General features: G+C 39.2%; 1 protein-coding gene across 4 annotated transcripts in view; it reads right to left on the minus strand.

Moving 5' to 3' along the window:
• Positions 1-6,530: 6,530 nt before the first annotated feature.
• Positions 6,531-27,633, minus strand: part of TSNAX (translin associated factor X) — a 56,024-nt gene continuing 34,921 nt past the window's right edge. For all 4 annotated transcript variants that reach the window (XM_053972184.1, XM_053972180.1, XM_053972181.1 and 1 more), the window contains 4 exons: positions 26,029-26,143; positions 24,251-24,381; positions 9,938-10,065; positions 6,531-8,337 (listed from right to left, as the gene is read on the minus strand). In XM_053972184.1, coding sequence (XP_053828159.1) covers positions 7,963-8,337; positions 9,938-10,065; positions 24,251-24,381; positions 26,029-26,143 — 749 coding nt within the window. In that variant the 3' untranslated portion in view covers positions 6,531-7,962. The remainder of the gene's footprint in view (positions 8,338-9,937; positions 10,066-24,250; positions 24,382-26,028; positions 26,144-27,633) is intronic.

Consider the following 27,633-nt stretch of genomic DNA (forward strand, 5'->3'; position numbering starts at 1 on the left):
TTTTTTTTTGTTTTTGTTTTTGTTTTGTTTTTTGTGTGGGTTTTTTTTTTTTTTTTTTTTTGCTTATTGACAATCATTGAATTGATATTTTTTTGGAAAATTATCCCAGTATTTTGAAGGGGGTACATGGGGATTTTTTTTCCCCTGTGTATTGCTTCTACCAAAACTCAGTCTGTTTCCCCATCCTGTCACTCTGCGGGTCCATTTTGCTCTTCTGCCCATTTTTTAGTCACCTGTTGTCTTTACTACAGTAGATATCTCACTGTGAGCTCACCTTCTTTTCCATGTCTTTATGTGTATGTGACATATGTGTGCACAGGGCAGCAGGAGGGAAGTGCACAGGAAATAAGGCAAAAATCCAAGTACGTACTTAGATATCAGTTATCCCATTTTCAGGTGTTGCATCAGCAAATGTCCATGGTAACATCCTACAGTAAAATGTGACTTCCAAAAGCAAATGAGACCAGAATCAGAAAAGTAGGGCCACAAGCAGGCCAGGGAAGGGCTGCCGAATTTCAGAGATACCTTCATAGCTGTCTGTCTCTGAGTTTTCCTGCTGCCCAGAGGGAGCATAAAGATCAGCTCCCAGAGCTCCTGATGACCTCAGGGAGAGCTTTGAGCTTTGACCTGAGGTGAAGCTGCAGGATGTAGCTGCTGATTTTCTGCAGCTTAGGGATGCCACTACCTTCCCTGCTGAAGCTGGGGAAACTGTTTACTGAAGACACCAGCTGGAATCCCACTGGAGTTTATCATAAAGACTGAGAGGACTCAAACTGTCTCTGACCTTTATACATGTGTATGTTGGATCCCGAGCATCCAGAGGTTCACAAACAAAATCTGTCTTTGTTAAGCTGTGTCAGAAAAAGATGGAAATCCCTCTGAAACATGTGATCTTCCAGAGGCAAAGGAACTGCTCTAAAACAAACCAGCATCTCCTTCCTCCCATGGCTGTAATCCAGAAAGCAGTTTACATCAATGAGGTATCTGGCCCCCAGCTAAGCTACAAAAAACCAAAGATGCTCAGATATGATTGTGACATTATAACATAAAACAGAGCTAATTTTGTACTGCAGAATGCCTGGGTAGGAACAGATGTCTACAGCCTTGTGTCCAGACAGACCAGCCTCACCTGATCTTTTCCAGTGTGCCAGCCCTCCATCATGGAGCTGGGTAGAGGGCAGGCAGCAACTGTGGGTGTAAGAACAGATCTATGCTGTTCTCTGCCTTTCAGTCCCAGAGTGGGTATCCTGTGAAAGGTACCCTGTAGGAGAAGGATCTAAAATTACCCTTGAATGACCTTTAGAAGAAGAATCTCCAGGACAACAGTGCCACCATTTCTAAGACTATTGATGCAATCTTGTGATTGTTACTAATGCCTTTCCACTGGGGCAATCCAAGTGATGACTATGGCTGTATTATCCCCTTTAAAAGCCTGATGCTTCGTCATCCCTCTGCTGTGGTGCATGCCAAGTCTCTCTTGGCCTGGGACACCCCTGAGCAGCACAGTGCAAGGGAGAGACTAAGGCCCAGGACAATACAAGGGACCAATCACCTTTAGCATTAACTGGGCAATGTCCCATGGCTTAAGCACCAACCCCAGCCCCTTCTGTTCAGGGAGCGCAGCACAGCCACTTCTTTTATCCTGCAGACACACAGGATGTTTGGAGCCTCCTGTGTTTCTACCTGAGGGATTTCTGTGACAACAACAGTTAGGGCAGGGAAGCACACAGGCACATTCACACATGCAGGAGCATTTGATTTTATACCAGGAGTTCAACAGCTAAAAAAGGCTTGCATTTTCTTGTATAGGCAGCATGATTAGAACCTAAATTAAGGAATTTAGGACTCTGGTCTAGAAATCCTTACAGACTCCTTCAACGTACTAGTTCAAATAGGAACAATAGTTCAAATAATTCACAAATCTGCAAGAACACACCTGGTCAGAGTTTCTAATGGCTTTTTTATTTATCTGTCTTCAAAACACCATATGCACATATGTTGAGATATAAAATAAAAATATGCTATTCTCTGGTATTCCCCAGATTTCCAAATAGTAGAGTATGCAGAGAGTAAAAATTATTACTATCAGAGACCTACCTCAGTCTAAAACTGAAATTTATACCACATCACTAATTGTGTTTAAAAGCACTTAAAGAGAAAACAATAACTAACTTGTAACTCACAGCCAAAAGCTTGAGCACTCCAAAGGCTGGACACTAGGTGGCAGAAAAATTATACCTTCTCCAGTAACTGACAAATACTCATCCTTCTAGTAAGAAGGCAGGCGCAGGGAGTTACAGGATTTATCTCAAATAAATTGAAGGTTTATAGCTGCCCTGCTTTTCCTGATCAGTTGAAATGAGCATAGATCCTGTTAAGGTTGGGCTTTTTTGCTCCTGCAAAGCAACATTTCTCCAACAGCCCATCAGCCAGGAGCCATCACAGGCAGAGGCTATGCTGAAGATGCTGGAAAAAAGGCTTGGGAAGAAGGCAAAGGAAACAGGTGTTAGAACACATCCTGCCCGTGCCCTGCCCTCCTCTTCATGCCCTCCAGCGAAGATACAGAAACCATAAATAAAATAACTAATAAATATAAAATAACAGGCATCAGGACTTTATGAAGGTGAGCAGGAGGTTCTACATTAGTGTTTCAAACATCATCCCCTGCTCCCTGGGTACATGTAAATGCAGGCCTGTGGCAGGTCACAGACATGCACATGCGAGTGACCGTGGCATTTTGGTGGTGCAGCTTCTAGCCTTGGCTGGCTCTCAGGAGTAGAAGGAGCTCAGGCTCGCATTGGTGAGAGTAGGGCTGGAGTTAAATAGTCATGTCTTATTGCAGGCTCCTGGCTGATTTACTGATTTATGGTTTCATCTTACTCATCTCCCCTCACAGCCCCGGCATCTGCTGCCTGTCACCTTTACTTCCAGGCATGAGGTGCAAAGTAGAACACACCTACCAAATGCCCTTGCTGCAAGGAGAGAAACAACCCCCACTCCCACCTAAAAGGAGACTCCTGGGACTTAAAGTTCCCATGACATCCAAACTCCCAGAACTAACTATTCAAGCACATCCTTCGCCACCCTGGTCTGTCCCTGAGCATGAAAAGGCTCATTTTAACAAAAACCTGGGCAATTTCCAGATCAGTATGTTCAGCTTCTCTTGCTGGGGTCATCTGAGGAGAGGACCTTAAGTAAGAATTTCATGGAACTAGTAGGACCCTTGTGAATTAAAAGGGACTTGCAAGCCTGCAGGGAAGCTCAAGGCTATGGGAGAAGTGCCCAAAGCTACATGTACCCCAAAATCTGCACTGCATCTGTAGCCAAGAAACAGTTTATGCTCAAGAAGTCATCTGACCTTTTGTGGCAGTGCAGGAGTAGAGCACACACAACAGAGTCTTTCTTCAGGAGGAATGAACATCTGCATGACATGAAAACAACAAAGAGGATGAACCTACATGTCACTGGTCTGCAAAATCCAATAGTGGAGGCTCGGAGTTCAGCCCCCTCGGGTGGCTGAAGGGACACCAGAGCCAGCCTGCCTGGCCTGTGGGAGGAGCTGAGAAAGGAACCATCGCATCACTTTTGGCCAGCGTTCAGGGAAGGCACCGACTGGCTCCAGAAGAAGTCATCAGCAAGTCTCTTCGGCTACATTCTGCAAATAGGCCTTTCAAAGGGGTGATGGGTGAGGTAAAAAGAGGTAGAATTTGTGGGAAATCATACTCCTCAAAGACAACCTTCCTCAGAACTGCAGAAGAAACTTCTTTCATGTTTGTAGGCAATTTTCCTTGGCTCGTGATGATTGCAAACCTTAGAATAACCGAGGTTTGCTCACCTGCAAAAGCAACATGAGATCTGCCCACCCACCCACCCATCCTGACACATGGCACCATGGCTGCCGTAGGACATATGCACCAGGCCTTATCTGAATGCAGGAATACCAGACCTCTCCCCTCAGAGTCAAGAGCACTACTCCCAAATTTGGAGGTGCAAGCAGACAACCCTACCTAAGAAACCGATCGAATCCTCTTCCTGCACGGACACATTTTACCCCAGGATTCCAGCTAAACACGGAAAGGACTGAACCATGGGATGGACATGGGCCATGGCTCAAAAGAACAGTACAGCCTGAGAAGGGATAAGTAAAGAAAGGGAAGAAACAGAGAGGGGTTTAAAGCAGCAATGCCAGCGAAATGGACACATAAACAGCATACAAGGAGAACTGTGGTCACCGTAAGCATTCCTTTATGTTAAAAACTGTATCTAACCATGTCTCTAACAGCTGCAGATGATGGCAATTCAAACATCAAGGTTTGTGGCTACCAGTGTGGGAGTGAAGGTAACATGAATGGGAAGTTGGGTCATATGGGAACTGAGAGCTTGTTGATTAGTGACAGCATGACTGGAAGCCTGCAAACCCTGCTCAGTCCAGGACCTGCAGGTTTTCAGCTGCTCAGGAAATCAAGTTTCCCTTATTTATGGCCCAAGGCTATCCATGCATTGGGGACCTTGTGGTAATTTTAAATTCAGTTCCTTTGGTCAACTCCAAGTCTCTCTTATAGCTGAGTCACTTGGTTTCAAAGTGTTGTTTCCAACTTCTTGCAGGGCCGTCTTCCTGTCCCACGTCCTCCCCAGTCCCACCCTCCTTGCATGAGCACCCGCTGCCCTGTGGCTCAGCCTGCTCTTCCTCCATGCTGTCCCACTCCTTGCCACTCTTCCCCCCTTTGTCTCTACCTCACTTCCTTCCATTTTGCCTCTCCACTGCCTTCACCCTTCCCAACTAACCCTTTACTGTCACACTGCAGACTTATGTAAGTTTGGACAAGTTTCTTTTCCAAAATGGGAAGTAGTAAACCAACCTACTACTCACTGTCTTCTGGTAAAAATCCTGTCACTTTATCCCCTCCCCTTTCTACCATCTTCCTTTTGTTTGTTTTGGCTAACCTTTTGCCTACTCTTAAACTGCAAACTCTTTGAGGGCAGTGCCAGAATCTGGTCTGGATTCTATAAAGCATGCTTCTAATATGCTAAATATTATAAAAGGTGTGGTTTGTTTTCTTTCTTTTTCTTTTAATTTTCAATTAACTCACTGGACATCCAAGTAAGCAGGAGTTTAAGTAGACAGACATATGTGTCTTGTCAACAGGAAGTTTCCCTTGCATAACTTCTCTGGCAGTTTTGGAAAGCTAAATGTGGGTGGCGTTTTTCCTCACTGAAAATTAACAGTCAGGAAAAAAAGTGAACCTGTAAAGAAAAATCACTTCTGAGAAAGGAGTCCAGAAAGGGAGATGATTTTTAGCACACAGAGCTGCCCTTGTGAAACATCTGCTATGACATAGTCCTGTTCTGGCTGTAGACCAAGCGTATCAATAGCTCCACAGAGTAATGGGATAAGAAATGGGGAAAATTGCCATTGCTTGTTTAGCAGCTTGTTTTGCTGATAAATGTCACTTTTCAAATAGCTACAGTGCAATTGTTTTTTGGGGAAAATATTTCCTTGAGCAGGAGGTTTTCAGGCCATTAGCTACTTCCCATCTGTACTGGTGTTTTTAATACACCACACATACACTTTGCTCCTTATTAGAAATTATTTACAGCTTTTGATTATGGGCAGGCAGCCTGAAGTTTAGAAATCATGTCTGCCATTAAAAAAAAATTTCTCTTGCCTTACCAAAAATGTAAATCTCAAAATCATTAGAGCCAGTATGTACTTGTTGAAAGAGCACCTACTTCTAAACATTGCTAGGGGGAAAAAAAGTACTCTTTTTAGACATCTGTAGTTTTAAAATAATGAATGACTGTATAAAAGCGGGAGCTGACTAAAGTGGTGGCCACTGTGCACTCATTCCATGGCTAGAGGCAGAATGTCACTGAGCCAAGCAGTGCAATGTGCTGAAATTCATCTCATCCTGTTTCAAACTGTGCCATGAACATTTTTTAATTCCCCCTGATAGCTGCTAGGACAGACAAGAGACAGACCTCTGTGTAATATCACACACTATGTCTAAGAGTATCTGCTTTCACTTCACACACTTACACTGAACAAGCAATGACTTGCAGTAAATTTAGTGTGCTAAAAGAAGCTCAACCACACTGTAGCTGCATCAACTGAAAAGCTAGATGTATACATCTCAGGGAGAGGGAGACACCCCGAAACTATTCCTTTTTAGCAACTAGCCTCCTTTCTTTCCCCTCCTCTCATCGGGGAAAAAAACCAGAAAACAAAGGTGAGATGTAGAAACATGGGTATTGTTGCAGATTTGTTCCAGGGATATACTTGCTTTGTCATCTGAATCCTTTGCATTTTTTTTCATTCAAAAGATTCACACGAAGTTTCTATCCTAACTAGTTTTCAGACACCACAGAATAAAGTTAAGGGAGAAAAAAAATTCAGCTTTAGAAAGTGCCCATGGAAGTATGAATATAGGAATGGAGCAAAACTTCCAAGTGAAGTCCTTCACGGTGGGAAACTTGCACCGTAATTTACCACTTGGACTGACAGGCAAAAGGACCAACATAGAGACAGTGACTACTTTTCAGAATTTATTGTAAAAAATAGTATTAAACAATAGGAAAAATGCCACTCCTTGTTCAATCCACCTCATACTACTTTATGAGGAAACAACAGAAAAATTTGACAGAAATGTATTTACCCATTCCTATCCATATGTCAGATCATTCCAGCTACTCAGGACATGCTCATGGGAAAAGTATTGGCAGTATCACAGCATATGGAAGTGGAAATAAAAAACATGCAGTATTTTCAATTGCAGTCGGGAGGCCTATTTCCTGGAGTCTAGAGATCATGTTGTTTTATCTGCTTTCCTTTAGCATTATGTACATTATCAAACTTTCATAACTTCAGACACCAGCATAAAGCCCTGATTTTTTGCCAACAGTGACATACAAAGATAAATGTGAAAACCAGAATGCCTGCCTTACTTCTGTTTGCAATTTCCTTTCCACAGGAACATGCACATGATATAGTTCCTGGTAACATATTTTTAAAGCTTGGCTAGCCCTTTTCCACTTACACCAGTTCAATCCCACTGGAGGGATTGCAGCACAAACAATGGAGAACAGACTTCTAGCACTGCAACACATTTGTTCTGGCCAAAAACTGCTTGTCCTAACACCAAATTACATACTTTGTATGACAAACTGTTGTTTGTAGACAAAAGAGTGTCTACAAACAGAAATATGTCAGATTCTGCATTAAACTGTATTACAAAAAAATGTAAAACAATATTTTCCACAATTATTTTCTGTGGATTTCCTAGCTCATCTCAAAACTGTGAAGTACCAGTGTTAGCTCAAATGGAGCTCAGTTTTAACAGAGACCCAAAATAACAGATGACAGTAGTATTTACCTGGTGCAATTAGCTTCATTATCAATTGGCAAAAAGTTGACTTAGTTTCATAGTTTAAAGCACTAATCAGAGAAAACTTGAATTACATGACACTGTTGAGACCACCCCAGTCTCAAGTCAAGGGATGCACTTACGCACAGGTGCATTGTTGTAAGTGTGACATGAGTTCAGAACCCAAATACTCAGAAAATGGGTCAGCAGAAACCTACGGATAATGCTTAAATAAGAGCACCTCACCATTTTTTTTTCCATTGCTGTGCTTGATGAAAACTTGTACCAACAACAGTTTGAGGTCACAAAAATGACAGTCACTGGAATAGAGTGCAGTAGAAATTTTGGTCATTCTGAAAGAAGATACAATGGAGCAATACAGGAAATTCCATAGCAAGAAGCCGAAGTCAAACATTTCTTCTCTTGTACATCATAAAAAGTATTTTTGGTTACAAATTACCACTGCAAACAGCCTTCTCATAGATAAAACTAAAAATGTCTCTACCTAAAAAGCTTTGAGAAGGGTCAAAACCCCACAAACCATAACTAGAGAGCTTTCTCTATGTCCTCTTCTCTTCTGAGTAGCAAGAGCTTCCTGATTTTAAGGAAGCCCCTCCTCTTGGTCAATCAATTCCGTTTTGCTGGAGAACACATCAGCCAACATGTGCTTTGGGATTTCAGATCCCCGTACTTTTAATGTGTAGCAGGCATTCTCTACTTTTGCCAGACTCTGTTTCAAGGTATAGAGCTTCTTGGAGACTTCGTAAGGTCCAGTGTTACCAATGAAAGTGAACCCATCGTAAATCTGACGCAAGAACTGGCTCAGTTCGAAGGGCGTGTCTATGTCCCCGTTTCCAACGCTGCTGATGCACAGCCGCATCAGCTCTCCCGTCAGATCAGCCACTCCCAGCAGGTAATCCACAGGGGTTACCTTCAAGCTCCACGTATGGGGCTGTTTATCATGGGAATTGGAGGTCTGGGGACAGAATGGAAGAAAATCCAGTACAGAAAAGTGTGAGAAAGCCATCTGTAATGGTTCAACTACATGCTAACTCATCTAACATAACTGGAAATTTAAAACATTCTGGAAAATTAAATTGCATGGCACTTCCACATGGTCTGATTTCAGAAGTACTAATCTCCTTCCAGTACTAATCTTCTTCCATATAAGAAGGTAATTTCTACTTGAGATGTCATTTTCATTCTAGCAAGTATGATAAACATACCCGAACTCTACCAACTCTATTTGCAAACAGAATTATCACATCTTTGTAGCAACATTTATTTGCAGTTGTTTGTGGTTTTCTTTCATCTGACAGATCTGAGCCTGATATATTTTTTTCCTAAATAGTCAGTCCAAAGTTAGCAAATCAGTCAAAAATAGTCTGCATTATGAAAACAAATAATATAATTTCATAATAGTATCTTGAACTTCAAAATATATTCTCTACTAGGAGCCATAGTCTTCTCAGATCTGTTTTATATCAACTGAGCTTATTAAAATAACAAACAAAAATCTTCATGAAGCAAACCCATTACAAAGTTACAAGTTTGCTCCGAGTTTCCAATACTTTTTATTGCCAGAATATTGGTAATGTGGGAGACAATGCAGGTTTCTTTCTGTTCAGTTGTTCCCATAATATGCTATCTACCCAAATTGACAGATCTGGTCAGAGGTGTGCACGCTGGGCTTAACAACTTGATAATTGTTTACCTCTGGTAAAAACAAGTGATTTTAAGCTAAAAATCAGGCTTCTCTGCAAATACCAAGAGAATAAAGAAAGAATGAGAAATGCTTTACAGCAGAATCTCTTCAGCAGAAGCAAACTCAGGAATTAATGTAAAGCAGCATTACTGTACACTGCACCTCAACTGTTAGTGCACTTCTGTAGATTGCTACCAAATCACTGTTGTCCTCTGTCAACAATCAATCTGCACCCAGTTTATTTTGTTTGGTGACAGTAGTTTGTCCCTGTGAGCCAGGGCAGGGTAGGAGTACAGGCAAGTCAAGAAACAGCAGATATGGTATTAAGGCTAAGGTATGATGGGACACCAGCTTGTCCTCTGAAAGCAATCAGCTCCAGGAGAGTTACAAATAATGCAGCTAAAACATATGCACAAGGCAAATACAGTGTCTCTAGTGACTAGATCAATACCAGCAATAAGATTTCAGTCATGGAGTTCATCCTGCCTTTGATTTGTTTGTGTCCTCTAACTTCTGCAACACCACTATACACCAGAAGGTCTTAGAGACAGCCACAGGCACTAAAAATCCCTCTGCTATGCTTGTTAGCTAGTATTTCCCTGTCCTGGATCTTTTGCTGTATCAGAAATAGTTCATTTTGCTCTGAATAAAAAGGATGTGAAATTTATAAACTTGTATCCCACGGATTTAGTTTATTTCTTATCAGAATAAAAGGCATGTTTTGAACAAGTAAGTCAAAGCCCACATGTCTACCTAATCCCATTCCACTAACTGGCCTTATTTAATCAGATGCCAAAAATGTGACTAAGCCTTCTCGCTGCACTTCCATCCCAGAAAGATGTTTGTCAATTGAGAAAAGAAAAACTTTTACCATGTTTGTTGTTTCTTCTCTGTCTTCTGCTGTAAATATTAGTTGTTTGTTGATCTCTTCAACACTGATCAGAGATCGTGTTTTGATAAAATACTGAAACGAAACTGCCTCAACATATTCTTGAAGCCCTGCAAAAACAGCAGAAACAAGCTCATGCTTCAAACTTTCCAGCAATAATCTGTGCTCACAATTATTTATTTTTTAAGAAATCTTTTAAGTGAGACCATTTGAAGGTTACCAGCAAAAAGTGAAAATTAACATAATCCAGAAATAACATTGAAACATAATCTAACATAGCATGTTTCTGAAGCATGGAAGTCAGACCAAGCACACAGACAAACATGTTCAAGTTTTCATTCCATCTGCATTTTTCATGCAGAACCTTCTGTAATTTCTATATAAAGTATCATGGTATTCTCAGAAACATGCTGAAGATCAGCTCCCCACAATGCTCCCAAGGGCTCATACTCGAACAAGTATAGTTTAGTGTCTGCATCAATGTCATAGAGAGTTGAGGGATCAAATGCACCCTCAGCAAATTTGCTGATGACACTGAGCTGAGTGGTGCAGTTGACACACCTGAAGGATGGGATGCCATCCAGAGGGACTTGGACAAGCTTGAGAAGTTGGGTCCATGGGAATCCCATGTGGTTTAATAAGACCAAGTGCAAGGTGCTGCACCTGGGTCAGTGGATTCCTAGTATCAGCACAGGCTGGGGGATGAACAGATCAAGAGCAACCCTGCCCAGGAGGACTTGTAGTAGATACTCGTTTAAAATTAACTTCCTACTTCTCCATTTTGTGAGAATCAGGCTCCTTAAAATATGCAGGTTTGGTGAAATTCACATTCAAGACAAAGCATCTGTTGTTACAAATCACTCCAGACCAAATAAATAAATAAGCAAATAAACAAACCAGACAGGAGTGTGATGTCCAGTAAGAAGACCAATAGGTGATCCTGCTTTGGCAGAAGGGTTGGACTAGGTCATCTCTAGAGGTCCCTTCCAATCCTAACTGTTCTGTGATTCTATATTAGTAACTGCTCTGTCCAACAGAACTTACACTCTAAAATTAAGGTATGCAGGGGGACAAAAGGAGTTGGTGTGTTGGAAAGGGAATGAAGAATGGGATAACAAATGTAGCTTGTACCAGATTTGTATGCCATCTACAGCTACCTGCCATGATTCTCTCTCACTACCTACTTAGCAGATAGTGGTTTTATTATGCATTACAACAAAGGTGAGATCTAAAAAGGAAGTTTGAATGTTCAGACAGAGATTTCACAGGTTGTCAGTTTATCTTCATGTGCAGAAAGCAGATTTGGGAGAAGCATGTGAGAAAAGTTCATAAGCAGAAAGCTGAAGCTGGCACTGTTGGTGGAAAAGAAGGCAGAAACAAAGCTGGAACAAACAGCCATGGCAGTACTAAGCTAAAAAAAAGTTGCAGAGACAAAGTCAATGCCTGTGTATATCTGACCCATGAACAGAGAATGCCCAAAGAGGACATTAAAGAACAGACACATGACAGAGATGGTTCTAGCAGAGCTATTATGAGCCATTTTAAGGGGATGACTTCACTACAAGAGACGCTAACTGGTATCATGCTGCAAGAGGGCCAGGATTAGACAATAGTTTTGTCAGTGAGTAAATGAGGATGTAACCAAGGATACCAGAAGAGGCCTGTTTCTATTAGAATAATCTTAATACCCTCAACTGACCTGTAGAGTGCCAGGACCTCAGCTTACAGAAACATGCAGGAAGAAGCAAATTTAGACTTCACTTGGATCAAAGAAATAGTCTAAATCAAAAAGAAAAGAACATAGATTTGAATAACAGATGAGTGTGGAAATACCCCAAAAAACTAAACAAAACCTCAAGGGGTAGGAGGCTTTCCACATGACTATCACAATAGCATGATAAGTGACCCGCTTTTTTTTTTTTTTCCTTTTAAATATGTATTTGAGCAGAAGCAACTCAGAATGGCAATTCCTTTATAGTACTCTACAGCAGCACTGAGAAAAGCAGAATAAATATGCATCAACCAAACTCACACTCAACACTGCTGTTCACAAACCAGAACACAAACAAGGAGCTGGCAAGGCCAATTAAACACCATAATTTAATCAACAGAACTCAGGTAAAGCATTCTGGGCACAAGCAATAGAAGAACAGTAGATAAAAGCTGCCCAGGATCTTTTAAGATAAATAACTTCAGAGTCTGCAGAGTGGTAGATTTCATCACTCACTCTTTCCCTGACTTACCTTCTGATGTAACAGGACCAGTAATCTATTACGAAATTTTGGCTTTTTCTGTGGATAAGCTGTAAGCTTATAGATACAGTAGCACTCAACATGACAACATCTGTGAGAATCTCCCTCTGCTATCTATAGAGAAGACTATCACATATGAAGAATCAACTTGGCATTTTCCACAGCTCTCAGAGAGATCATATCAGCCCTCAAACCTTTTGGTAAACAGTTTTCTCTATCAGTCAGATATCCCACTTTCAAATCACTTCACTTTACTACTTCATAAACATTTTGTGTTTTTCCATTTTAAGTGTTTGGCTCCTCTGTTCTTTTATCTTTATGTACTTTTTAATGTGGGTATATTTATATGTATGTACACACATAGATCATTGCTTCGTCCTGCCATCCCACACTAGCTGACATGTTCCAGCCTTGTGCTCCTTCCTTTTGTTTAACACGACCATATGAATGTTGCACACAGTCTGTTTGCCATTTACTGTCACCTTCTCACAATTTAGGGAATCTGTCTCCCACTATTTAGTAAGCCTTACAAAACTCAGTTAAAGTTACCATCACAAATGGACTGGTAACAAATCCTGTTCATGACTACTTTGCAAAAAACACTAATATTTTACTTTTTCTTCTTTTTTTTTAACAAGTCCTTCTTCCAGAAGTAGCTACAATATGACATTTCAATGACCCAAAACCTTGAAATAAGGTATTTCCATGTGCAGGTAGAAGGATGTTTAAACATGTTATGTTTTAGCTTAATGGTAAGACATCTGCTATTTTCAGCAAGTAATTCCCAAGTTGAAAAACCCCATCCCATTTCACTTCACCATCCAACAATACCTTTCCCCTTATACACTTGTTTTGGATTTATTCCAAAATTAGCTTATTTATGTATTGAGCTGCCAGTAATGGAATAGTTTGTAAGACTGCCTTTTATGGGTTTGGGTTTTTTTGTACTACATGGACAAGAATACCAATTAAAAACACTATATTATTTTTACTAGCACCTCTTAAAATTATAGATGTAAGATAAAAAATTAACTGCTTATTTTATTACATTTATTCCCTAGAAATAGCTTATATTAGACAAGTGACAGTAACCCAGTATAGCAGCTCCCTTCTGTTTTAAAACATTTATCTTCTGCATAAGAACTAGAGAGTTACACTGAGATATCTTCTCAGCATGTATCTAGAAATAAAGATTTTTCAGCCTGAAAATTTGAGCACTTTTTGCCAGCTGATATTCAAAACCTTTTTCCTTAACCATGTATGCAAGATCTGAGAATAAGAAAAGCAGTTTCTGAGAATATGAAAAAGCAGTTTCCCTAAGAAACTTAGCAAGAAATTAGGTTTCTTAAATGAACAAATAATCTTAAAAAAAGTAATTGGAGCACTCAAGCCAAGAGTCAAACGAATGCATAAGACAGAGGAAAAGCTAGTTCTCTTTAAAGAATGAATAAATAATTGAAATTACTTTATTGCAGGAGTCATATTAGGGTAAACAGAATCTAATTCCACCACGCATCCATGGAAGCTTCAACCCAGAATGACAGATCAAGTAAGATGTGAAAGTTTCCTCCTGAAATTTTGTTTACTTTTATTTCCTTCCATAAATGTCGGTTCAACAGTTACAAAACAGGTTCAAAAGGATTTCATGCTTCTCGGTTGTTAAGGTTAGCAATGCCAGTGCCACCTGCCATCTTCCCAAATAAGCTGCTTCTCTCCCTATTTCTTCCTAAACTCATTTTCTTTCATCCTTTGTCCTGTTTCTCTCTATCTTTTTGTTTAGAGAGGAGCCTATGCTGATGGTGAGGACACAAGCAGATGGACACAAGCCTGTGCTCTCTCACCCAGCTCCTCCCCCAAGCCATGCAGCAGGAATCACAGGCCAAGAGCAGCCACTAGAAAGATGGTAGGAAGATACACCCAGCAAGCTTCTTCCAGGATCACTGCATGAAGGGTGGGGCAGATTATTTACAGGGCGAGTAATGTGAAATTACCCACTTGCTGATTCATTACAAAACCAAAACAGCACCGACAAGGCTCTATCTTATCCTCATGTTTAGGCTGGCAAGTTACACTGTCATTAAAAAAGTCCAAACAAACAGAAAAAAACATCCCTTCTTTCTCCTCCCCCCAAAAACCAAAGAAAGCAACAACAACAACAAAAAAAATCCACCACCAAAACACAGAAATCCCCACCATAATCCAGGGGAAAAAAAAAAAAAAGTAATATTCTTGTGGAAATCCCAAACAGAGAAATAATTATACAGAATACAGGGAGCATGATAAACTTAAAGAACTTGTTTCTAGAAGCATAAGGATGAATAAAGGGGAGAATAAGTGAAATAAGCAAACAATCAGGTACAACATCAAGTGAAACAAGCACACACAGTAAGTTTAGAAGTATTAATACAAAAACTAAATCCAGTGTCTGTCCTATTAAGATGAAACTGATAATTCACACCTTAATCTATTCCTTTAAAGTTCTCTGCATACTTAACAATGATTCCTAAGATTCAGAGGTCTTTTTCTGGGCATAAAGGGTAAAAACTTAAGTAATTAAACTTAAACAGAGGCTATGAAACAATCAAACCATTTTGTTGATTGTGAGCATGAAGTCAAAGGTTAATTTCATAACATACACCAAAAGAGGCTAAAGCCAGCTCTCCTCAGACAGGAATGCTCTGGACATCCTGTTGTGAAAATGGCTTAAAAGAGTAATTCCAGTCACGGGTGGATTTCATAAAAGAGTACAAACTAATAAATACAAATAAAAGTACTAGAACAAAGGTCTATATGAGCTTACGTATTTGGAAAAACACATGTTTCTATTCTCTCAGTAATAATTCAAAAGCTGAGTAGGTTTACTATTATATCAATAATTAAAATAATGTAAATTTCTTCTGTAAAGCCCTGAATGCTTTGTTCATTAGTCAATTGCTACTTGACACATCCACGACCACCAAAAAGTTCTGTTCTCTTCTAGCTGCACGTGCTGAAGTGATATATTGCAGATACTGAAGTTTGCACTTTGTTTAAAGTTGAATAGACACTTCAGGGGAAAAGGTAATACCATTTCAGGGGAAAAGGCAATACCAAGATTAGTCAGTTTTCCCCAAAACCCCAACAACAAATATAAGTTCCCTATCAGACAGGTGCCTGTGAGAGTTAAATTATTTCTCCAAATAGGCACAAAAACCCTTCGAAGAACTGCAAACGATATTTTAATCTCTCATTGCAGATAGCACGGAATCAAGACTTTTATTGTTATTAAAAACACATGGACATATGACAAATGATAGGCCTTTTTGCAGATGAATAATTGTGTGTGAGAAATTCACAAACGTTTATTTTGCTTCCACTTGGAGATCTGACGGATGTACCATGCTTACTTTTGTAATTAAGGTTTTTGTTCTGAAGTTTGGGGTTTTATTCCAACTCATGAACCCCAAATGTAGTAATTATGAAGAGCACCCAATGTTTTACATGCATTCTTAAAAAAACTATTCCTGTGACAAGTCTTCCTGGCCTCTTTGACTACCCCCAACTGCCTTCATAATTAATACAGAGTTTTAAAAGTCATTCAGTCAGACAGCAAATTTTACACTACTGGCAGCCTTGAGGGCAAGTGTTCAAGATACCAAAGAAAGGAAGCTCTGACTCAGACAGGATGTTCAATGATCAAAGAAGAAAGAGCAGCTAACACAACACAGCTTCTGCAGTTCAAAACACAGTGAAAGTTCTTCTTAAGGTGATGTTGTTTCCATGCAACACAAGCACATCAGAAGAACCAATAGTGGCCATTTCTCCTCATAAACACAGATCTGTGAGATGGCACACAGGTACTTCACTACTTGCCAACCTCTATTTCTCCCCACATGACTGCAAAACAAAAATCGAACCATGATGTGCTATCCCCGTCACTTCTTGGAATGGAGTTCCTCTAGGACACATTCTCCTGTGTGATTTTAAATAAACAAACAAAAAAGCTTCATAGATATTTTTTTTTAACTTCTCTTATGTTCCAGCTGCACTTGGTTCCTGCAAAGGCTGGAGAGATCTGGTCTGTGAATCACTAATGTCAATAGCTGCAGGGTTGAAAAAAATTCCTGAGCCAGACAACAAGGTCTCCTCCATTTGCCATCTACGAAACTGAATTAAAAGACAAACAATGTCACTAGTTTCAGGTTGTCACATGAATAACAGCAGTATTTGTCACAATAGTACAGCAGGACATTAGGACAGTTAGGTCTTAAGTTAAAAGCAGGAAAGGACAATCTTTGTGATCATGCTGAACCACAGCATGCATCTTCAAAAGATTCTACATAGCTTCTCTTAGGGACTTCTGCTGCTCCGAACAGCTCCTGCTGAATTTACATCTCATTCAGGGATAAGCTAATACTCAATTCTCACATAGTGCATGCCTAGTTTGTTCATGTCAGAATTTGCATTCATGTTTGCAGGTTTGTTTTCATTCAAAACCTGCAGCAGAAAATACAAAGTGAGAGGGTTTGCAGTCACCGTTTTTTCCTTTTCCTTAGAAGAACCTAGGAAAAAAGCATGAACCAAAAATAATAAAAGGGCAGCAAAATGCAACAAACTGAAGATATCAAATTTCAAATAGGCAACTTGCAGAATGAAAAAAAAAAAAAATAAACCAGTCTGACCAAGCAGGGATATGAGACAGAGAAACACAGAAAATAACAAAACAGAAAGAAAGAAATTAACAAAATTGTATCTGATAACCACAGGCTTATTCACTGCAAATTCTGTTAATTTTCCAGTATAATCAGGAAACTTTGTTTCCATTTCTGGCATTTTACCCCTCACCTACAACAGCAAGAGATGAATTATTCAGTCACATCCTGTTCCTGTGTTACTGTGTTTTCCCACCATCTTGCATAAACCTGATTGCTTCCTTCATGGTCAGCTTTCCTTTCAAGTTTTAGGTGTATTTAGGTCTTATCCTGGGTGAAACATTTACAATTTGTGATACCTTTCTCCTGCAGTACAAAGCTTTTCCTTTCTATTACAAACCTAAAATTAAGTATGCCATCTATTTTAATTATAGTTTTGAAGCTTTCTCAAGAAAAAAAACAGGTGTTATACTTACACTGTTCCTGATGTGAGGAACAGTACATTATACTATATTCTTGATATTATGTACCTTGATATTATTTCAGAAATACATGTGTGTTTACAAAGGTAGAACAATCTGAGTATGTTATTTCCATATTTTGAGTTAAAAAGGGAAAAAAAAAACCTAAAACAAGCCAAGTAAACACAAAAATCATTATACAGATGGTTCTTTTAGTTTGCATTCTAATTAAAATCCTTCATACAATACCCAAAAAATGTTGTTACTTAAATCATCAGTAATCTAAAGTTGGCCTGCTTGGACAGACCCCATTCATCTCCATAGCGTTTCTTACAGCATCCTGTCTGGTGGCAGTTAGAAAGTGGCATTCTAGTGCAACTGAAGTATTTCTTTTTTATCCACACAGACTTAACTGGCCTGGTCCAATTGAGCAATGCAGTTTGTTGCAATATCTTACATGCCTAAAGTTACTCTAAATGGCATAAGGCAGGAGACAGAAATAAGCTCCATTATATCAATCTCTCAGAACACACATAGTGCCTGCACAAGATAAATGATGTGTTAAGACTGCGTCAGTCCTGAACTTTTACACAGAATTTCCTGCATCATCAGCAGCAGAAGCAGTCACAGAGCAATAGTTTTGACAAGGTGCTGACATTTTACAGCCCAGTCATCTAATCTTATTGAGAGCAAGTGCAGACATGATAAACAGCTAATGAGCTTCCCTGTGCGTAGCACTCCACTCGCCACTGCTGCAAGCACAGGCACACAGCAAAGGTCAGCCAACAGTGCTCCACTTGCATCTACCATCATCATCCCATGTCACTCCACTTAAGCTCCAGAAGAATTATGGGCTCCCCATTCAATATTTTGTATTAAGGGGCAAAAACCTGAGTAAAGTCCTCAAATAGCTAGAGATTTCATTTAACAAAGTCATGCTGAAAAGGTACTCCATTCAATCCCACACAGTGCCACCTTATTGAGCAGTCCTTAATTTTCCCTCTGCAGTACACAAGTTTTGCATTTCTGTAGAGAAGATTCAGAACATGCTCTGAATAATTACATACATCCTAACATAGAATCATAGAATTTTTCAGGTTGGAAAAGACTTTTGGGATTAACTGACTCCAACCACTAACCCAACACTGTCAAGTCCACCACTAAATCATGTCTCTAAGGGCCACATCTATATGTCTTTTAAATACCTCTAGGGATGGTGACACCGTCACTCTCCTGAGCAGCCTGTTGCAATGCTTGACAACCCTTCCCATGATTAAATTTTTCTTAATATACTATATAAACCTCTCCGAATGACTTGAGGCCATTTTCTCATGTCCTATTTTTTGTTACATTGGAGAAGAGACCACCCCCCACCTGATTACACTCTCCTTTCAGGCAGTTGTAAAGTGCAATGAGGTCCTTCCTGAGCCTCCTCTTCTCCAGGCTAAATCTCCAGCTCCTTCAGCCACTCCTCAGCAGATTTGTGCTCCAAACCCTTCACTTGTTCCACTGTCCTTCTCCGGACACGTTCCAGCACCTCAGTGTCTTTCTAGTGATGGGTCCAAAACTGGACAGAGAACTTGAGGTGCAGCCAGTGCCGAATACAAGGGGAGAATCACTGCTGTGGTCCTGCTGGCCACGCTGTTGGTGATAGAGGCCAGGATGCCACTGGCTTTTTTGGTCACCTGGGCATGTACTGGAGGATCATGTTCAGCTGCTGTAGACCAGAAACCCCAGGTCCTTTTCCAGCAGGCAGTTTTCCAGTTGCTCTTCCCCCAGCCTGCAGCACTGCATGGGGTGTAGCCAAAGTGTAGGACCCTACACATGTTGCAGAGTACTTCTTTCTTGTCATGAAGTTCTGTACAGATCTTTTCTGTATACAGTTGATATTTTCTTCAGTAGCTGAGAGTTAAATATATAAATAAAAATACTCAAACACATATGTATATAAAAATAAAAAAAATCTGAAAAATGTCTTCCTTCCTTTCATAAATCCATACAATCTTTTTCACTCCTTTTCTTGCACAGTGTCTCTCAATAATTTTAAAGAAAGAGTACATATTTCCTCACAGGATATATAAGGTATACACTGCAAAGCAGGCCAAAGGAGCTGGAATTCTATATTACAAATAGTAAAGCTTTAAAAATATCAACAAAGCAGAACATTCTAACATAACAAATGAAGAGCTCTGCATTAAAAAAAGACTTCATTATTTCAGTATCTCTTTGTTTGCTTGTTTAATCATCACTGGGGACAATCTGTACTGTTAAGAAACGTGTAGAAAACAGTCATCAGTTTTTGTTGTTGTTCAATTAGTGCTATACTCAGTGTTTGCGCTCATGCAAGTGTCCTTTGGGGAAACGTCCTGCGTGCCATTAGCACTATTCTTAATGAGGGAAAGCACGAAACTCCTTTAGTGCTCTGCCAGAATTGTTTTATCTTCAAGTCAAAAGAACAACTGCTTGGAGTAACCCCAAAAAAAGCATTTAACAATTACAAGTGGCAAACAATATTCCGAAGCATAATACTCATAGCATTCTTCTATTTATAGGCTAACAGTTATTATACTGGACAAAATATGTATTAAGCAGCTTTATTATGCAGACAATCATGATTCCCCAGTTAAGGCTGCTACAGTGGTTTCCATTATAAGCCCAATTTTGAACCCTTTTACTCCTTCTGTGAGAGGTAGGGTGGGGAACAGGAGGATGTTTCATGTTTAGTTTCAAGACAAAGGAGAATATTTTTAGGAAGTTTGAGGTTAATTAGACATGCTGCTTTTGAGATATGGGACATAAGCGTTTCTTTATTCTTTTTGGAAGAAAAAAGCAGTTTAATGGCAATGTTTTTGTTCATAAATAGCTTTTTAACTAGTTCTCCAGAATTTCTTTAAAATACAAAATCAGAGTTGAAAACTAGGTTAAAGGAAGGTCAAGACTTACAGCCCTAGGAAATATATAAAGACAAAGATCTAGCACTTTTCTTAGCTACATTCTTTTCAAGAAGATATGCAAGCTTTTTTCACTGAAAAAACGCAAAGCAACAATTAAAGAACGCCAATCTTAAAACCAAAACTAAAAACAACATTCTTAACTCTTATCACTTTTCACATCCCAATTACAGTTCTTCATAAACAGTGGTGGGCAGGTGGAATAAAGCATTCCCTCTCCCAGCTGCTCTTCATCTAACTGTCCCTTCATTCTTCCTTGTTTCTAGGTTTTCTATCTCAGCTTCATAATGCTGACATCAAGCATCTTCACATCTCTGACACCTCCTTGATCCCAGCTTCAGCACAATCAAGAGCTACATGTCTTGAAGCCTGCATATTCCCTTTTTTGCCATCCTAATGACAAACTGGAGAGCAGAGGATTTAACGAAGGTAAGCGTAAAGGTCTGGCTGAAAGTTAGCATTTTATCCTTGTTATGCACACAAACTCATTTACACAATGCCTAAAAGCATTCCCTGTCTTCCCAGTGACACACAGGTATATTCTAACACTCCCTTACTAAACATGCACTATGGGCGACAGCTGGCACAAACTCTCCTTGCAGAGGAGCATATGTAGAAGAGCTAGAACGTAAGTAGATCATGTGGATGATGTACCAAAACAGAATGAAGGCAACTTATTCCAGTTGGATTTTATAAACAGTCTTCTTAATGAGGCACAAATACCTAATTACAGAAACAACAGGAAGATCTTAGGGCCAAGTATTATACAACTGATGGGAGTGCACAGATTCGCCATTTACCTCAACTGAAGAGAGGGGAAAAGTAAAAGTACAGCCATTTCCAGTTCTAACTTCAGATATGCATTGGGGGTCTGTGTATTTCTATCCTTTAGTTCTGTCCAAAAAAACTGCAAAGTTCAGGTATTTGAGAGATTCCACACCTGACTGCTGGAAAGACAGACAGCAGAGTCTACTTCTCTCCCTTATTTAGCACACCTTCTTGTCTTCCTTTCTTTTTACCTCAAGAGGTCAGTAAGATTAATTCTCTTAAGTTTTCTTTAGAGTGTAGTAAGAAAATTCTTTAATTCTTTAATTCTTTAGAGTGTAGTAAGAAAATTCTTTAATTCTATGACAATCTCACCCCAAGTCCTGTGTAAGCATTAAGGATGTGCTACCATACATGCAACTGTGTGCAGTTCTGGGTGTCACTATTTAAAAAGGATGTGAAGGTTCCTGAAGGCATCCAGAGGAGGGCAACAAAGCTGGTGAAATCGTTGGAAGGAATGTCTTATAAGGAGCAGTTAAGGATTTTGGGCTTGTGCAGTTTGGAGAGGACATCGCTGAGGAACAACTTCATTGCTCCCTACAGGTTCCTGAGGAGGGGAAGTGAAGAAGGGGGTGCTGATCTCCTGTGCTATCCAGTGAAGGTATATGTGGGAATGGCTCTAAGCTGCATTAGGCAAGAGTATTTCTTCCTAGAAATACTCTTCTCTAGGCTTCCTAGAGAAGTGGTTGATGCCCCAAGCCTGTCAGTGTTTAGAGAAAGCATTTGGACAATGCTCGTAACAACTTTTTGACTTTTGGTCAGCCTTGAAGTGATCAGACAGTGGCACTGGATGATCACTGTACGTTCTTTCCATCTGAATTTGCCTATTCTGTTCCAAAAATTTTGCAGCTGTGGAGGTATTGAGTCATCATACACATGCATCAGGTCTCTAACTTCCTCTGCTAACTACTTCTACTACTAATCTCCCCTAGAGTAACTCATCCTGCTCTAAAATGGACAAATACATCTTAGTCATTTTAAGAGGCTAAGATTTAAAACTCCGGAAAAAACTATTAAAAATTCCGAATTATTCCTGACAGAATACTTGCAGTTGTTTTCTAAACAGTATATTCAGGTCTATTCTGGTATTAATGAGTACCTTTATGCAAGTCAGAAATAAATTATGCAGGAAAATCAGTGTAGTTGACAGTGTGTATTTACCAAATACACAAAGCAAAGCTGAGCAGTACTTTTCTTTCATTCACTTCTTTATTTTCAGATTTCAGCTAGCTATGGCTAGCTTAAGTTTAGGTATCTTTCACATAAAAAAGAAATTTAACTTCTGATTTCTGAAAACATATTTTTTTTAAAGAAACAAAAACAGATTTTTTTTTTACTAAGAGGAGAGAATCTGGATATAGGAAACTAGCATCAGGTTTTCTCACTTGTTTTAGAAGAATATGGGCACACACAGAAGTTATTGTGCAGTAACTTTCCACATGTCTGCTATGTAGGTATACTCTTATGTGTGAGATGAGTGAATCTAATTCCAGGCCAACTGCTCCTCAGTAGAACTAGAGGCAGGTAAGCCTCTTTGAATTTACTGCCACAAAGACACATATCAAACAAAACAGAGACGGTTCAGGTGAGGTAGCTGGTGCAGAGTTAGTGGTTACCCTGTGAGAATCTGACTCACATGGCACAACTGATGGCTTGCATCATGCAGTCTCACAAAGATCCATGAGGCAGCAGACCTCAAACACTGCTGTTCTATACACAGCATTATAGACTCACATGGGACTACAAACTTCAGGGGTTATTCAAACCAACTTTACAGGTTACAATGAAACTTTCCAAAACCTTTGTTCATAAAACTGAATGCAAGGATTCTCAGCTTTTATAAGCAGTAGTTAAAATGAAAATCAAAAGATATTTTTAATGTGTTAAGATACTCATAATACACTTTGAATAGTATTGTTCACAGTTTAAGTTCATCTGTATTGTTCACAGTTTAAGTTCATCTGTAGTGTCAGCATTTTGAATTATCTCTTTGCATTGTGTCACTACAGTACTTGGCTATAAATAGCAGCAAGACACATACAGATTAAGTGGCTCAAAGAAAAACTATTTATATCTAATTTGAGCAACCCAATGCATCACAGGTAAGAGGAGTGTGGAATTAATAAGAGCCATTGAAGATTATCAGGGCACACTCCTTCTGGCTCTAAATTGCTAAACTGAGACTCAAGACCTGTGTCACTCTTACACCAAAGTTTGTGTAAGACATGAGCACAAGTTACCTTGAGCGTTGTTTGTCTTGTAAATTACAGAAACGTATTGCTGCTGGTTTATCAAATCAATCTTATGGACATTTTTAAACAATTAAATAATTCAGGGCAAATCTTCAGCTCTCATCAGATGAAGAAGTTTTGCCTAAACAAGGAAAGATATACACAATTCCAAATTGTTTAAAATGACACTTCTATACCATGACTAAAATGTCAAAGAAGCAGTTACATATTTTACTCATGTGTTACCACAACCAAGGCATACCAATTTTAGGTAATATTCAGATTGTCAGCAAGGAGTCAGCAAAGAAATATGGTTTGACAGCAAGAGTCATGAATGAACTGGGATTTAATATCTCAAGAATATTGGCAAAGACTGCTGTTTACAGAGAGGAGCAAAAAAAGATGTGACTGAAACACACAAACTGGTTTAATACTTGTAGCAGAGAGGCAGAAGCACATTTTGAGTCTAGAAGCAAGAAAATGCTAAACTAAGGATTTAAATTCATTAACTTTATCAACTCCAAATCACTTAATCACTCAAAATGGAACATTTCACAATACAGTTTCTCCCACTCTCCTCTTAGAAACTGTAACCCTTCAGGAGGGGCAAATGAGTGTGCTACATATATTCCTCTCAGTCAAAGAAGAACAGCCAGTACATTTGTGAGAAATACTCCCAACTTCAGTTTAGGGCAGGGTCCAAATTGTTCCAGTTGTAGACTCCCGTTTACATCTTTCTTTAAACTGCAACGAAACTGTAGGACAATAGCTTCTCTAATACCAGACGCTAACTTTGCTAGTAATAAAGATCAACCTGAGTCCTGATTTATAACCACAGAAATGTAACAAATTCAGATCTGCAGTATGAAGATGAAGTATTGCTACATAAAGAAAAATAAGCTTAGTTCAAAACTGCACACTCTTCCTTGTTTTAAATTATTTACCTGGAGATATAGCTCTGTGGAACTGATACATGTCTTCTCCAATCAGCTCTTGTGCAACCTGCTTGATCTTCTGTCGGACAGCATCTAGCTTGACTTCAGATTCACTTAGTATTTCTTTCCCATTGGGAGCACTGCAATCATAAAACAGAAACTGAAAGAGCAGTTTCCAGCATGAACAAACAGTTAAAAAACATTACAATTTTTCTTTTACTAATCAATACATTTTTTCTGGCTTCAAGAAAAAGCAAAACTGATACTAGAATGAGAAACAGTTTAACTTTCACAGATACCTATTGCAGATTCTGAAATTCTGTAGATTCTTACCAAGAAAATAATCAACCGGTCAGGGTTCTGGTAGCATGATGCTTATTCCAAACTACAGTCATGATTATTGTTTAAGTAAGAAAAAGGAGAAACACATACAAAGGCTTCAAAAAATATTCCAGAAAACTAGCAGTATTTACAGAAGTCCTTCAACTTCTTTAAAAAAAATTTAATATTTTGCAATACTTGACAGTATTGCAAAAAACAATACATTATGTACTTCTACATGTGATTTTTTTTTTTAAGGAAGTAGTTATGGACTATGCTGTTCAGGAACAGCTGAAATATCTGATTCACAACCATAACATATACTTGGTATTTAAAGTTTAGTTTAGCTAATTTCCTTTAAACTGTCTCCTCCCTTGAGCCCAAATAATCTACATGGTATATTAGTTTACAGTCTCTTTAAGGAACTACTGATTAATTGGTCTCAAGAAAACATTTAAAAGCAAACAGTAAAATTTACTGAAATTAAAGCCACAATAATTGCAAAAAGCAATGAAGAAGGAAATACAAAATACAGCATGGAAAACTTCCATTCTCACAAAAACGAATGCCTTATAAAACAGAAATCTAAATTCAGAGTAATGAGGAGTTCTTTGTTGCTGTTCTTTCCTCCACAAGTTCCCAGCTACCTAGCCCCTGCAGTGGGAGTAGTTATTTACAGTCAAGGCTGTAGAGGTTAGTGGAACTATCACAGTACCTTCTTTGCAGAAGAAAACCAAGTTAAAGAGCAGGCAACTTCATAATCTGCATTTATAACTGCAACTATAAATAGTTACTACTTCAAAATAAATATATTGATAGGTAACAAAATGCAAATTAAGATAAATGAAATTACAAAGAAAAGTATCAGGGAGAGCTGTTATAACATGCAAAGCCAGTGTCTGCCACATACAGCAAACACTTCATACACCAGGCTATGCAAAGCTTCAAATTTTCTTGTTGCTCTTCTAGTTTGTCCCTGTTTTCCAAAGATTGCTTGAAGGCTCGTGAGAACACAGAACATATGGAAGCTCAAAACTTCACACAGAAGCCTATCCAGCTGTAGTATTTACATAAACAGACCCCAAGTCACCTCCTACTTGCATTGATGACCTCGGGTGGGGGTGCAACAATCAAAATGGTGACAGAACTGCCCGAGCAAGTAACCTGAAGGAAGGGTGCATACCTCTCTCTCACAGCTTGCTGAAAGCTGGAAGGCTCTCATCTGCTGCTCACCCTACTGCTTTACACTGGTTTAATAAACCAATAAACCAACTCAGAAACCTGAACCAGCACCTTTTAAATCTCTAACTGGAGTGTGCATTCATTAGCTTGCATCCACCCTAAAGGATGTTTATGGGAAGTTAATTAAATTCCTCTCAACAGAACATTGCAGCTGTTGCTCACAGACAACACTGCAAGGCAGACTGTAGGCTTCTGTGAACATTTTCACACTCAGTGTGACTCACCTGGCGAACCTGTGGAGCAGAAATATCGTTCTTTTGCTTTCGATCGTTATATCCCGACTGAGCTTCACAAGCCGTTCGTATTTATCGTGCCTGGTGTCAATCTCCAGCTGGAATGCTGCAGAGTCAATCGCAACAGCAAAACTCAGTTGTCACACGAACACAGTGCAGGGGAAGAGCAAAGCACCTGTGCTGCACTAACTCCTTACAGACCCCACCAGCCTTGCCCCTGGGCACCTTTCCCCAAGATGGGCTGTCCCTGTGTGGGGCACAGCTGCAGACACCATCACTGCCTATCACCTGCCAGAGCTGCAAAATTCATCATTAATGCTACCTTTGTTTAGTAAGTCAGGTTTAAGTAGATATCAATCCTGATGATGCCTTAAAGCAGCCTAAACAATTTTTAAGGTAAAATATTTGGTTTTGCTAATAAAATCTATTCCACAATACTGCTGTTCTGGAAACGGTCTGAAAATGTCATCCCAATTCAGCAAGACAAATCAAAAACTAAAACCCTACAATCATTTGTTAATAAGATTCACCAGTGCCTAAACCAATCAAATAAAAAGCATCTGGCTAAGGTACATATACTGCTCAAAATGCACCGTTTAGTTATAAGAAAGGTTGCATTTCACATCCCAGCTAGACTTGGCCAAAAGTTGAGTATTTTAATATCCCTAAGGATTAGAAATACTAAAGAAAAGTGAGATCAATTACTTAAAATAAGATTTCTGATTTGTTGATGTTAGTTCTCTCTAACTACAACAAATACAGAGAAGAGAGGAAGCATATCTGGTTTGGACAGTCAAATACTATGAACGTTTCACGAATACCATTAACATTTTATACACCATTATTTTAGTAAATAAATCACTAATAGATGTTTACAAGATATCTAACAAATTTCCTATATATATGTCTGAGGTGTCAAAGTATGTGAAAGAAGATGCAAAAATAAACCAAGAGGTTACATTTTTAAAGGGTCTGACAAGTGAACAACCTTTTAAAAACCACAGCAGTTCTCTGGCAAGCGAGGTTTATATGACACTAGAAAAATAGTTCTGTATTTCTTATTGCCTTGGTAAAAACTTGGTTCTTCTCATTTTGTTCTTTTCTTCCCAATCTTATTCTGAAACTCTAATATAAGTCACAAATGCTCCTACTGATCTTTTAATTCTTATACATATCTGTTTGATGTGTCTCTTGGAAATACTGAGAGCCAATTCCACCCCTGAATTATCATCAAGAAATTTTCCCTCAGATCATAGTGATAGGAACTTGAGGAAGGGTGACTTCCTTTCATAGGATGACACAGATGACATTTCCAAGGACCATTTAGAAATGTCATCTACTGGGAAATTCACTGTTCTGAATATCTGCAATATTAGCAACACCCCCTACATTTTCTGGATAGTTGTGGCTTTTAGACTTTTATATTAGGTTTTAAACCTGGTAGAGACTACTTTGAAGTGTTTTATATTCTAAAGTAAATCAGACAAAGGCAATAATGTTTAGCCTAACAAGATGCAAAAAAACCTACTGTATTGTGCTATTGCCTAAAATTGCAATGGATTAGAACTTGGGGGTTCTCCAAACTAACACAGCAAA

The sequence above is a fragment of the Vidua macroura genome, chromosome 3, assembly GCF_024509145.1.
Source record: "Vidua macroura isolate BioBank_ID:100142 chromosome 3, ASM2450914v1, whole genome shotgun sequence".
Taxonomy (NCBI): domain Eukaryota; kingdom Metazoa; phylum Chordata; class Aves; order Passeriformes; family Viduidae; genus Vidua; species Vidua macroura.